Source organism: Chiloscyllium plagiosum, unplaced genomic scaffold (assembly GCF_037043375.1).
Source record: "Chiloscyllium plagiosum isolate Xiang-an unplaced genomic scaffold, Cpla_swu_hap1 HiC_scaffold_4, whole genome shotgun sequence".
In the NCBI taxonomy this organism is placed as follows: Eukaryota; Metazoa; Chordata; class Chondrichthyes; order Orectolobiformes; family Hemiscylliidae; genus Chiloscyllium; species Chiloscyllium plagiosum.
In genome coordinates, this window is record NW_028270142.1 from 110251160 (window position 1) to 110265432 (window position 14273).

The window sequence follows — 14273 nt, forward strand, 5'->3', positions numbered from 1 at the left end:
ACAGTGGCGTAGACCAGGTTACTAAAATTGTTCAAGGTCAAGTTAGGCAGGTTTTTGACCCACAAAGGCATCAAAGTTTGTGGGATTGGACAGGAAAGTGGAGTTCAGGCCACAATTGGATAAGTTATGATTTTACTGAATGACAAAACATGGTCTGAATGGCCAATAACTCTATATTTTAAAAAACAATTGTTATGACATCCATGTTGTACAAGTTGTTAATTCTGATCAGTGAGCTGGGTGACACTTCACTATTCTTACTTGTGTAGAGGAAGGACAATGACACCTCTGTGGGCGAATAAGTCTCAGGTGAATTATAACTCAATTCCTACCTGTACAGTTGTTTTCGTTTCGGTCTCCTGCTGAACATGCAACCATCCTCCCACTCCTCATTCAGACAGAGCCAGGTGTGGAAAGCAAAACCATTACCCGGCCACTTCTGAATGATGGGAACCATTATTCCTGCCATACTGGGAGTCAGGTCAAAGTACTGCAGCACATTTTCAGATCCATCTTTCTTCGCCATGGCTGATAAGGCCCGAATGACATGGGCAGAGTACGGATGTGCTTTTGCATCTGTAGTCCGAAGTAGTTTTATGAGCTGCCGGAGTTCTCCAGGTTGAATGGAAAGGCTACCCAGCACCTGTAGCAAGTCAATAAGATTCTCGCCACACTTCCTGTCGAGCCGTGAGTGGCAATGCAATGATGCTAGAGTGGCGCTCAACACCCCAGCCTTTACACAGGTCATGCGAGTCCGAAGAGTAGCGCCACACACTTTTTTTAACCAATCAGAGACAAAGATCTGTAGATTGCGAGATTCCAGGTCAGGAATCCACTGCACCAGGATCAACAGTGCCTGCTCATTATTGATCGTGTTGAGGGAAGTCATATTCTCATCCTCAGTAGCCTGCAGACATAAGAGAATCATTGTTAGGTGCACTGATTGGAGTCTGTGTCATTATTATGACTGCGCTGCAAGACTCTCCAAATGGTGTCAATACCCTTTCCACCAATGGGAATAGGATCGTAATGGTGCACTTCTAGTTTATTTCTGTGCTTGACTCATTCATGGCTGGTTTAGAAATTGAGCCCAATGTGTTTTGAAAACCATTCAGCCATAACGTAGGTCTGCTGCTAGAACTTACAGCATTCGTACCTCCCTAGAGCAAAGAGGGGCAAGAACATACAGCAAGCTGGCCAGCATTACCCTCAACTAGAAATAAAAATGGAAACTGGTCAAGAGTGGAAACCAACTTTGAACTCCTGCATATTGTAGGACATTCATTCCAACTGTGGCCTCAGACTGTGCTTAAATCATTCCAGAACTAACTATTTACCATGTTCATCAGTTCCTGCAGGAGTTGCTTTGTTGGCTCCCCCTGGCTTTTCAGCACCTCATAGAGATGAGAGTAACCAATCCGTTCCTTGAATACCTCCTGTTGGCAAAAGATTCAAAGCAGAAGTTAATTACTTTATTATAATTTGAGTAGCTGCAAACATTGCAAAGAACCAAAATCATTTTTCTAGCAGAACAGGGAACATCTTTCTTTTTCTGTATCTACTAACAAAATCTTGTACAATCAAAATAATTCACAACATTGCAATTCTACTTATTAAATGGCCGACTGCCATTCATGCCCCAGTTCATGGCAAAAAGCTATATAACCAAACAGGTCCTTTTAAAATGTGCTTACTATTGCTACATAAGGAAGTATGGCAACCAATCTGTAGACAGGAAGTTCTACATGCAACAATGAAATAATCAGCATATGGTCTGTTTCAGTGATAACAGTTAAGGGATAAATACTGACTGAGAGTATACCCCAAATTTTCTTTGAAATAATGCCATGGAATCTTTTGTCTCCATCTGACAGGACAATGGGGCCTCAATTTGATGCCTCACGCAAAAGTTCAGCCAAGGCCTTTGAACATCCCCCATCTCCTTTGTTCAAACACTGGAAACTGTGCCTTCAATTATTCTGGCCCCAAGCTCTGGACTTCCCTCTCCAAACCTCTTGACCTTTCTATACTCCCTGAACAAGCTCTTGCTATTTCTAACAACAGCAGACTTCCTTGGGACTACACAAATTATTTTTTTTTATTTCATGCTCAAACTTTTGCTGTGCTTGGAAGAGGAGCATTGGATAGTGAGATCAATAGAAAATAGTACCGTATAATATTATTGAGAGAAGTAGAAACTAACTCAAAACAGGAATGATTCAAAATTGAAAGCATTTTCACATGTATCCTCTAACAGAACATGGCAGAAAGCTCCCTCAGAAAGATGAGTGAAACCATTTTGACTCATTATCTAAAGTAATGTTCAAGTCATTCAGATTACTCCATGCATTCTTATTTAATAGATAATCAATTTTCTCCTTTGAAACAGAACTTTAAAGAATGAATTTTGAGAGTGAAAGACAGATAATGAGCTAAATCATTGAAGGGGTGGGAATAGTGAGAAGTGAGGGATCAACAGTCTCCCAAAAGAAGCAAAATTAGACATTGTGAAGATATAAATGTGATATAAAACCTAGTCCATTTATAATTTTACACTATAATGCACCCTATGAGAATGGAGCCAAAAACATTGCAGGATGACAATCATGCTGACCCAAGTTCACATCTCTTCTCATCTGGAGATATAAATTAAAATCATGGTTACATACACTGATTCAATCTGGTCACACTCCCCACAAGATAAATGATTCAAATTGTCACAGCTATGCGCAGAATTCCCTGAGGAAGTAACAAGCAATGTGGATCTAGGGAAACATGTCCATACAGCATGCTTAAATGATCAAAAGGCCTTTGACAATGTACCACATCACAGGTTTACTTATACAAATAGTAGATCATTGAGCATGGGGTAATACATCTTTCCAGCATTCCACTGAAGATTAAAGGAGGTTCAGGAATAGCACGTAACAGCTTTCGAAATTCAACAGGGCTGTGGAGTCACAGAGATTTGCAGCATGGAAACAGACCCTTTGGTCCAACTTGTTCATGCAGATCAGATATCCTAACCTAATCTAGTCCCATTTGCCAGCACTTAGCCCATATCCCTTTAATCTTTCCTATTCATTGACCCATCCAGATGCCTTTTAAATTTTCTAATTGTACTAGCCTCCACCACTTTCTCTGGCAGCTCATTCCATACATGCACCAGGCTCTGCATGAAAAAACTTGCCCCTCGGGTTCCTTTTAAAGTTTTTCCCCTCTCACCACAGCCCTAGAGTTCTGGACTTTAGGGAAAAAGACATTGTCTATTTACTCTATCTGTGCCCCTCATGATTTTACAAACCTCTAAGGTCATCCCTCAGCCTCCAACATTCCAGGGAAGTTCTAATATTTCAGATCATAATTTGCCTGTCATTGGTTTCCATTTCTTTGTATGTTGAAGCTTTACTTTGATTCTCTCGATTTTGCCTTCTGCCAGATGATCATTGTCAAGCCATTTGCACTGCCTCTAGACATGACTTTAGTTTCTTAACTTGTTGTATTAATAATCCTGTTGGTTTTGTCTGACAAACACTCTCATTTAATCTTGCATGCCTTTCACTTCCCTTTTGCTGTTTCTCCATCTCCCATTTGACCTATTTAAAAACCTATTCCACTTCTAATATTTCCCTATTCTGATTAAAGGTCATCAACTCAAAATGTTACTCTTTCTCTGCACAGATGCTGCCAAACCTATTGTCTGGCTTAAATCTTTGAATAGCAGTCCATGACATTGGCACTCCTGACAGACATACCTTGGCAGAGGGCGAGTTCTTCATTATCGCTGTTAGCACTCTGATAGCATGCACTGTGATGGAGTCTGACTCTTTCTCAAATACCTGCAAAGGAACCACAAAGTGGTACTGTCAAATCAAAGTAACACCATCACCGTACAAATAGGAACATTATAATATTGGGCTTCAACAATCCATCACAAGAACCAGGCTGGCTACAGTGTGCATATTTTCAAGAGGATCATTTGGTAAAGACAATGAGGAGACAAGATCTAAATTTACCTCGGAGGAACTGAAATTGCATTTTTCTACAATTGATGCTTTTGGAAAAAAACACCAACATAATTGAATCGTATCTGCCCTCTGAAATGGCATAACAAACAATACACCAAATTCCACCACCACTTATCAAAGGCATCTAAGGATGTGGAGTAAATGTCGGCTTTGCCACTGACACACTACATCCAGGGAAAGATTAATACCTTCATATAGGCAACTTATTCAACCATGATGGGTAGAGAACAAATTTCCTAGTCCTCTGATCATAGCCAGCAATGTCCAATTGGATCATGGAAGACACAAATCACCGTGACGCTACATCATACACTACATTCACCAAGACATGAAATCATGAAAACATGTAAAGAGTTTTAGTGGGATTTAAAACATGAACATCACACCACAACAGATCTGCTCAGATCACATTGTTCCTTCCTGTTGCAGAGATCATCCACCACCTCTGGATTTTGATGATCATGATATTTTGTAGACTGCGAGTGTCATCCACAACCTTACATCAACCTCACGGTATTTCCTTTAAGTTATTTAGTTTTCCTTCTCTTAAGAAACCTCAATTTTCCTATTAAGCCCAATAATTTTGCAAGCCCTTTCTCGCAATTCTCAAACAAGTACATGAACAGAGTAAGAATTCAGGCAATCAGTATGTTCTGCCATTTAACTTGATAACACAGTCTGAACCTGCATTTAGCCTCTATCCCTTTATATCCTTACCCAATCTTGATTCATTTCCAAAATCTCAATTAACCCAATATGCCCGAATAGGCTAGTTCTAATTTTTAGATTACATTCTTTTGGATTCTGGACTCCCCAACAAAGGGATTTTTTTCTCTTACCTGCCCAATGGAATCTTTTTATGATTTTTAAACACTTTAATTAGGTCATCACTTCAACTTCTATGCTCAAGGCAATACAAGTCAATGAACCTGACCTTGTAACTTAATCCTTTCAGCTCTGCTGTCATTTTGGTGAAACCATATTGTGTCCAAGGCAAGTATATCCTTCCTGAGGCACAGTTCCCAATATAGAACATAGAACCTCAGACACTGAGGTTGCATGCAACAAAAGGATATCATTTTTTCACTACTATATTCTTGTCCCCTTGATATTCTTCTTTAAAAAAAAAGTTATATTTTGTATCTGCTCACTAGCTTTCAGTGATACACATGTCAACACTTGTGTTGTGATGCCTTGTGATTCCAAATTTCTAGACTCCCATCATTAATAAAATATTTACAATTCATGGTTCAAAGTGGAACTCTGATACACTGAACTCTATTTTCCAGTTTTGCCCAATCACTAATGTATGTTTCAGCACATTTCTGCTCCCAATTAGACGATGTTCATCACCCAATGTCCTCAGCAGGTTAATGATCTCAAAACGTGAACGAATTTGCCCAAACATATCATGCAAATTCTGACACTCGTTAATTAGCTCAAACAGGCAAGAGTGTAATTATGTGATACTGTATCACAGTGCAGTATCAGAGTATCTTTTATTGCCAATGAATGAAGTCTGTATCAAATATTTACACATTCTTGTTGTGGGGTGATGTCATTAACTTGAATTTCAATAAAGCAGCTAAAATAATATGGATTAGTAGACTTACGAAACACAGAACAAGAGGCAAGATCAGCATCTCCAGCAACCAGGTGATGTCAGCATGCTACAGCCTTCCTTTTATATTTAATAATTCCTTCTTGTTCAAATTTCTATTGCATTATCTAAAGGAAGGTTTATCCTTTTCCAGTAATGAAGTTACACTAGCTGCTAGATCATTTTAAGGAAGAGTGAAAGGGTAGGAAACAAAATCAGTGAGGTAAGATAATAAAGGGAAGTTGTAGAGGTGGAGGGTATAAAGAAAGGATTGGGCAAAAAAAAAGGAGCGACAGAAAAACAGGAGGAGAGGAAAGACAGAAAACAATAAGAAAAGGCAAGGAAGAACACAGGACACAAAAAAAGGTGAGAAATTAACTGAAAAGCAGAGGTCAGAGATGAAGAGGGAGAGTGCAACAGAAACAAAAAAAAATTGAAAGGTCATGCAATGGAAGAAAGCAATGAAACTGAAAGAGTAAAACAAAGAAAAAGGCAATGGGAGCAGAATAGAAAAAGATAGAGGCTGGGATACACAAGGAATGTAACAGAAGTAGAGTACAGGAGATGCAGAAAGATAAAACTAAATAAGAGAACGAGAGAGATAGAAACAAATTGGAGGGAAGAGGAGTAAGTTTCACAATTGCTGATCACATCATGCTGAAATCAAGCCTGGCCATTTTCTCCCAGAGTATAGGCATCGCCAGTAATACCTTGCTGAGATTGATTTCAGTCAGTAACTGAGTGGCAAGATCACTCCCACCCTTGCTGTCATCCTTAGACCTACTGCTTACATACAGCTGTCAAAAGAGAGGGTGAAGGGTGGGTGGGTGAATCAGGGAAGAGTTGGTAAAGCGACAAAAAACAGAAAAAAAAGGAGAAAAAACATGACATGAGAAACCAGACAAAGCTTGCATAACACACGACAGTGCAAACATCAATCATCTTTAATGCTGACCCTCAGGTTAAAAACATTAGGGTGGAAATACTGAGGGTCATGGAGATTTTGTTCAAAGTGCTCATCTGTTTCACCCAGAAACCATATTAACCATGAACTTGTCCAGGGATTCCTTAGACATCCCACCATAACAGGCGAGAGCTGGCGCTGCAATTTTAAAAGTTGCATTAACCCATCAACTGGTCCGAAGTTTCCTCATCTCACTGTTGTCTTCAAAGCAGCCATTGTAGAACGTCTTGAATCCCATGCTTTGTGCAGCTACTAAACTGAAGATCATAATACTACTTTTGTGTAAATCTTACTTTTCATCACATTGACATTCACCCGAAATACAGTACTTTCTTTACAAGATGCATAAAGCAATATTCTTGTAGACTAGCGGAGGTCACACAAACACTTCGTTGCACACTTATCTTCATTTACACATTTTAATTCACTCACTCATGCATTCATTTACACGCACACACTCATGAGGCAGCAATCAGGCTTGCTTGCTCCTGTTTAGTGTTACATGTTGGCACTCAATTGTGGGCGGCACGGTGGCTAGCACTGCTGCCTCACAGCGCCTGAGACCTGGGTTCAATTCCCGCCTCAGGCGACTGATTGTGTGGAGTTTGCACATTCTCCCCGTGTCTGTGTGGGTTTCCTCTGGGTACTCTGGTTTCCTCCCACAGTCCAAAAGATGTGCAGGTCAGGTGAATTGGCCATGCTAAATTGCCCGTAGTGTTAGGTAAGGGGTAAATGTAGGGGTATGGGTGGGTTGCGCTTCGGCGGGTCAGTGTGGACTTGTTGGGCCGAAGGGCCTGTTTCCACACTGTAATGTAATCTAATGTAATCTAATCTAAAAAAATCTAAAAAAAATCACTTGCACATATACTCAAGACTTGCACACTTACACACACTTGCTGCTTTAGAAAAATTACATAGGTTCTCAAAATGGCAGGTAATCCCTTCTGCCAAATTACCTCTCAAATAATGCTCGTGAAAACGGAAATTCCATGATTTTAGGAATCCAATGATAATTGGATGATTCTACTCTCCACTGCATACAGGTATAGCAGCAGACTTAGATACACAAAGAACAAAGGGTAGTGAATGGCAGCCAATAACCAGAAGAGCACCAGGAGATTTGGAATCAAAAGAATCTTGCAACACAAAAGGCTATTTTTTGGACAATTGTAAGTTTAGTGGCTCTCTGAAAGAGATATCCATTTAATCCCACATTCCTGCTTTTCCCAACAATCCTCCCACAAAAGGAGGAGAAAATTGAGGTAACAAATGTTAAGGGATGTTACCCAATTTTCAATCTATCTTGAGGTGCAAATTTGACTTTAAGATTCTGAGAGCTACTTGCTTTAATTTTTCAACTACACAACAGGATTTACTTCACCTTCAAGGTTTGAACTTCACTTTTAAGGACCCTGAAAAGTAAAAGAGCAACAAGACAACGTCCGGCAATAAGGCAGAACTGGAAAGTTAGCTGTCCATACCTTGCTGTTCTGGATGAGACGGATAATGTGCTCAAAGCAGTTGTTATTAAGGAACACTGCCTGGAGCACAGGCCGATCCTTACAGTTCAACATTTCAGAGATAGCACCTGCAATACAAAACGTGCAATCGAACATCACTGCAGGGATGACAGATAAAGGTGCAGCATCGACAATCCACAGTGACTCAGTTGGTACCATGGTTCCCCAAAACCACAACATAAGAATTGTTGGGCAAAATAAAAAGCTTCACCCAGTTTGCCTTAAAACTGTCCTTGTAGTTGCACGATACGGCAACAACGGAGGTGTTGATTATTCGCACTAATCAATCCCTACCAATTTTTCCACAAAACATCCGAATATAATAAAAAGTAAAATATTGTAGATGTTTGGAATAAAGTCTGAATCTGAAATAAGAAAATGTGAAATAAAAACAGAAAAAGCTGGAGAAACTCAGCAGATCTAGCAGCATTTGTGGGGATAGAAACAGTTTAAATTTCATGTCCAATAAAAAGTTTATTCAGAGCTAAAAAAATGTTTCTTTTTACATTGTTCACAAAGGGGGAGAAGGAGTAAGTGGGACAGGTGAGGATGCCCAGAACACAAAACAAAAGGAAGCGCTAATGGTGGTGGAGGAGTGACTGAGATGCAAAAATGGGTGTGAAAATCTGAAAGCAAATCCAACAAGACAAGCAAAATCTGAGATGGTTAGGGGGGATCTTTGTAGTCAATGTAGAGGACAAAGGTCATGGTCTGAAGTTGTTGAACATAATGTCCCAAAGTCTTTAAAATGCCGAAGGAGTTGGGAGGTCATGTTGTGGCTGTACAGAACATAGATTAGGCCACTTTTGGAATAGTGTGTGCAATTCTGGTCTCTTTCCTTTAGGAAAGATGTTGTGAAAATTGAAAGGGGTCAGAAAAGATTTACAAGGATTGGAGGATTTGAGCTATATGGAGAGGCTGAATAGATTGGAGCGTCGGAGGCTGAGGGGTGACCTTATAGAGGTTTATAAAATCATGAGGTGCATGGTTAGGATAAATAGACAAGGTCTTTTCCCTGGGGTGCAGGAGACCAGAACTAGATGGCAGAGGTTTAGGGTGAAAGGGAAAAAATTTAAAAGGAACCTAAGGGCAACGTTTCCACGCAGAGGGTGGTGCGTGTACGGAATGAGCTGCCAGAGGAAGTGGAGGAGGCTGGTACAATTACAATATTTAAAATGCATCTGAATGGCTATATGAATAGAAAGGGTTTAGAGCGATAGGGGCCAAGTGCAGGCAAATGGGACGAGATCAATTTAGGATATCTGGTTGGCATGGACAAGTTGGACTGAATAGTCAGTTTCCATGCTGTACATCTCTATGGCTCTATGACTTAGAAACAATTGATCCAATGTCACCTCTTAACTCCTATGCCATGCCTCAAATTACCCATATGTTATAAATATAAACATATCTTAATCGATATCCATCTAATCTGCATTTAAGCCCTTGCTTCCTGTTCACCTAACAAATGCTGGTGCAGATCAATTTGTGCAACTAAGGATGATCAATAAACACTGATCCAGCCAAGGGCACACCTGGCTGGGAATCAATAAAAACAAATAACCCCTGCATCAAGCATAATCTTGAATAATTGAGGAACAAAAATAAATTCACTTACTGAGCATGTTGATCCGTAGGGTGATGAAGCCATCCTCTAACCGGGTTTTAGCCCCCTCTTCCTGCACGGCCAATGGCCTATCAGCATTCAACAACTTAAAGTAGCTGTCCAATATTGTCTCGATTGTTACTTTCCTCTGGTCAATGCTGCTAGAGTGGAGAATGTGGATCATTCCAATCAGACACTTCAAGCCAACTTGCAACATCCGGGTATCCTTCGGCTCCTGAGTTCCTGTGTCACACGAGGTCCTGAGAATCAGCATAAGCACCTCGACAGAGGTTGGGGTGATGGCTCGTAGTGCATTTTGCTATATGGAGAAAACAGACAGACTGATATCTGGTTCTCCAGGATTGAGAGATCTTGTGTAAAATAGAACTAAATCAAAGCAATGAAAGTTACGCAGTTTATATTAAGTGGCAAGTAGTTCATTCTGACAGATACCATCCAGAATGTAAGACCTTTGTATATGATTGGATAACAAAAGTGAATTCAAATATCCCTGTCAAGTTAACTACGTACTCAGTATTTGGGCTGACACATGTAGAGTGTTTTCTTTTAATCCAGCAGTTACTACATTCCTCACAGAGAGAAGGGGCATGAAAAGAAAATTAGAATGGGAGATTGTTCACACACCGTATAAATGCCAGCATAAACCAGTTGGGCCAACTGGGCCATTTCTGTGCTTTAGCTTCTATGTAATAGATTTGACAGGCATCATTGGCGAGATTAATAAGGATAAACATCATTGAATAGATAAGTAAGTTAGCTTGCTGAGCTAGAAGGTTTATTTTCAGATGTTTCGTCACCATACTAGGTAACATCATAAGTGAGAATCACCAGTGAAGCGCTGGTGGTAAGCCCCACCCTCTCTATTTATAGCTCTTGGTTTCTTAAGGTGGGTGATGTCATTTCCGGTTCTTGTTTTCAAGGGAAGGTAGATAGGATCTAAGTCAACGTGTTTATTGATAGAGTTCTGGTTAGAATGCCATGCTTCAAAGAATTTTCGTGCATGTCTTTGTTTCTCCTGTCCTAGGATGTGTGGATTGTCCCAGTCAAAGTGGTGTCCTACTTTGTCTGTATATACAGAAATTAGTGATAGTGGGTCGTGTCCTTTGGTGGCCAGTTGGTGTTCATGTATCCCAGTGGCAAGTTTCCTGCTAGTTTGTCTGATGTAATTTTTTTTAAAAAAAAACAGTTCTTGCATGGTGTCTTGTAAATGACATTAGTTTTGTTGGTAGTATCTAATGGATCCTTGAGGTTCATTAGTTCATTCCATTAGTTCTTGGGTGGTGTAGTGTGATCTAGCTCATTGAAATAATGTCTTGATGCAGCTCCATTTGTGGGTGTTGAGATGATTGCTTCTGAAGTTAAGTATTTGGTCTGTGTTTGTTGATTTTCTGTAGACATTGGTTTGAAGCTCTCCGTTAACTGTACTTTCAACTGTCATGTCTAGGAGTGGGAGTCTGTTGTCATTCTCATTTTTGTGAACTTTATGCCAGTCAGGATATTGTTGATGGTGTTGTATGTTTCCTCTAATTTGCGCCATTTTGTGATGACAAAGGTATCATTTACATAGTGTTCCCAAAGTTGGGATTGGATAGATGGGAGGATAGCTTGTTCAAGTTTGCTCGCTGAGCTGGAAGGTTCGTTTTCAGACGTTTCATCACCATAACAGGAAACATCATCAGTGAGCTTCCAGATGAAGCACTGGTGGAATGGCCTGCTTTGTATTTATGAGCGCTTTCCCCCTTGGGTTGGTGGTGTCATTTCCTGTGGTGATATCATTTCCTTGGTGATGTCATTTCCTGTTCTTTTTCTCAGGGGATGGTAAATGGGCTCCAAGTCAATGCGTTTGTTGATAGAGTTCCGGTTGGAATGCCATGCTTCTAGGAATTTTCGTGCATGTCTCTGTTTGGCTTGTCCGAGGATGGATGTGTTGTCCCAGTCGAAGTGGTGTCCTTCCTCATCTGTGTATAAGGATACTAGTGAGAGTGGGTCATCTCTTTTTGTGGCTAGTTGATGTTCATGTATCCTGTTGGCTAGTTTTCTGCCTGTTTGTCCAATGTAGTGTTTGTTACAGTTCTTGCGTGGTATTTTGTAAATGACATTAGTTTTCCTTGTTGTCTGTGTAGGGTCTTACCTAGTATGGTGGCGAAACGTTTGAAAACGAACCTACCAGCTCAGTGAGCAAATACATCCAGGACCTCAACCTGAGCCAGAAATCATCTCAAAACTTGCTAGCTTGTTCAAGTCTCTGCATTACTGCTTCCGCTATGAGCTCTGATATTGGTAATCCCATAGGTATTCCATTGACTTGTTTGTTGGTTTTGTTATTGAATGTGAAGTGGGTGGTGAGGCATAGGTCTACTAGTTTGAGGATGTTGTCTTTGCTGATGAAGTTGGTACTGTCTCGTGTTTGTGGTCCTAGTTTTCCTTGTAGTGATGCCAGTGTTTCTTTGGCCAGGTTAATGTTAATTGATGTGAATAGGCCTGTAATGTCAAAGTAGACCATTACTTCATCCTCTTCATTCTTGGTGACTTTGATGGTGTTCAGGAATTCTTGGTGGAGTGAACAGCATTATGGTAGCCCACAAACCAACCAACACACAAACAGCAACTAATAAACCTCAAGGATCCAATAGATACTGCCAGCAAAACTAACGTCATTTATAAGATACCATGCAAGAACTGTAAAAAACACTACATTGGACAAACTAGCAGGAAACTTGCCACCAGGATATACGAACACCAACTGGCCACCAAAAGACATGGCCCATTATCACTTGTTTCTATACATACAGACAAAGAAGGACACCACTTTGATTGGGACAACACACACATCTGGGATAACACACACATCTAGGACAGGCAAAACAAAGACACGCACGAGAATTCTTAGAGGCATGACATTCTAACCAAAACAATGGAGACAGAAACTCCCAAATCAAAGAAATACATTGATATTTGACCAGGATGTGCAAGGCCTCCTTCAAACACCATAATTATCCTTGTGATCTAACTTTATAAACTTCAATATACAATGATTTCACTGTAAGGTGCTGATACGTCTTGGAAACAGGATGTTCATCCCAACTGGCTCATGTTGGAGTTTATTCTCTGCACAAGCAGTAGTCAAGGTATAATGGGTTCAAGGTGAAGGCAGTTTGTGTAAACTCAATTTGCATTCCCTTCAGGAGTGATTTGTTCAAGGTCTTTAAAATGACAAAGGTAAAACAAAATAAAGGCAGTCTTTTTTTTCCCCACTTGAGGGGGAGTCAAACAAGATGACAATTTCCAAGTTAGAGTTGAACCATTAGATGTGAAATCAGGAAGCAATGTTTTTCACAAAAATGGTGAAAATTTTTAATTTTCTCGCAAAAAGTAAATGGAAGCTGGATCAATTGAACATTTTGAGCCAGTGATTAATAGATTTTTCATGAAGGGAAATTAATCAAACGTATATAAATGGAAGTAAAAACAGAAATTGCTAAAAAACTTAGCAGGTCTGGCAGCATCTGTGTAGAGAAATCAGAATTAACATTTCTTTGAAGAAGGGTCACTGGACCTGAAATATTAAGTCTGTCTTCTTCCCACAGATGCTGCCACTTAATATTTCAGGTCCAGTGACCATTCTTCAAAGAAATGTTAATTCTGATTTCTCTACACCGATGCTGCCAGAGCTGCTGAGTTTTCCCATCACTTTCTCTTTTTGTTCTGTATCAACAGCATCTATAATTGGTAAATTATTTTGGTAAATAAATGGAGTTGAGTTGAGCACTGCCCTATCTTAATTCAATGGCAGACAGTCTTATAATGGAATAGCTGAGTTATGATCCTGTGGTGTTAGTTCTAATCTCACTTGCCTCAGTTTATTCCCATGTTTCTTTGTACCTGCCCAACCTATTCTTCAATTGTGACATGATCTTTGCCTCACTCATCAAAACCATGTCAAATCTGTCCCCTTCTCTATCTGGACTCATTATCCTCATTTAAAGCTCAAATATTGGTTTCCTCCGGCCATTAATCTCATCTTTTATTCCAGAAAAACCAAAAGAACTGCAGATGCTGTAAATCAGAAACAAAAGCAGAAGGTGCTGGCGAGGATCAGCAGGTCTGGCAGCATCTGTGAAGAGAAATTAGAGTTAATGTTTCAGGTCTGGGTGACCTTCCTCAGACGTTCTGAGGCCAAGGGTCACCGGACCCACAGATGCTGTCAGACCTGCTGAGCTTTTCCAGCAAATTCTGTTTTTGTTTAATCTTTTATTAAACAAGGATTGGCAAGCTGTCATAAATTGGAGAGATCATTTTAGCATTTAGAATTACAATGTGGATATGGGAATACAGCTCATACACCGATTGAGCAGCAACATGGATTAGGTAGAACGTTACAATTTACTTGCAGATCAATGGAAATACTGGTGACAGGAAAGGGTGCGTTGGATGGCAAGCTTGCAAGTTTGAACAATCCTCGCAGTTAAGATTAAAAACGGAGAGACAAAGAAATTTGAACACAAAAAGACTGTACAACATTCCTTTCTCAAAT

General features: G+C 40.1%; 1 protein-coding gene across 5 annotated transcripts in view; it reads right to left on the bottom strand.

The window, feature by feature from the left end:
* nbeal2 (neurobeachin-like 2) overlaps positions 1–14273 on the bottom strand; it is a 239977-nt gene that overhangs the window by 122321 nt on the left and 103383 nt on the right. For 3 of the 5 annotated variants that reach the window (XM_087986593.1, XM_087986595.1, XM_087986594.1), the window contains exons 8-13: positions 9731–10037; positions 8074–8180; positions 6339–6425; positions 3756–3839; positions 1338–1436; positions 333–907 (exon numbers count right to left, since the gene is read on the bottom strand). In XM_087986593.1, the coding sequence (XP_087842719.1) occupies positions 333–907; positions 1338–1436; positions 3756–3839; positions 6339–6425; positions 8074–8180; positions 9731–10037 (1259 nt within the window). The remainder of the gene's footprint in view (positions 1–332; positions 908–1337; positions 1437–3755; positions 3840–6338; positions 6426–8073; positions 8181–9730; positions 10038–14273) is intronic. The other 2 variants (XM_087986597.1, XM_087986596.1) reach the window with 1 other exon arrangement.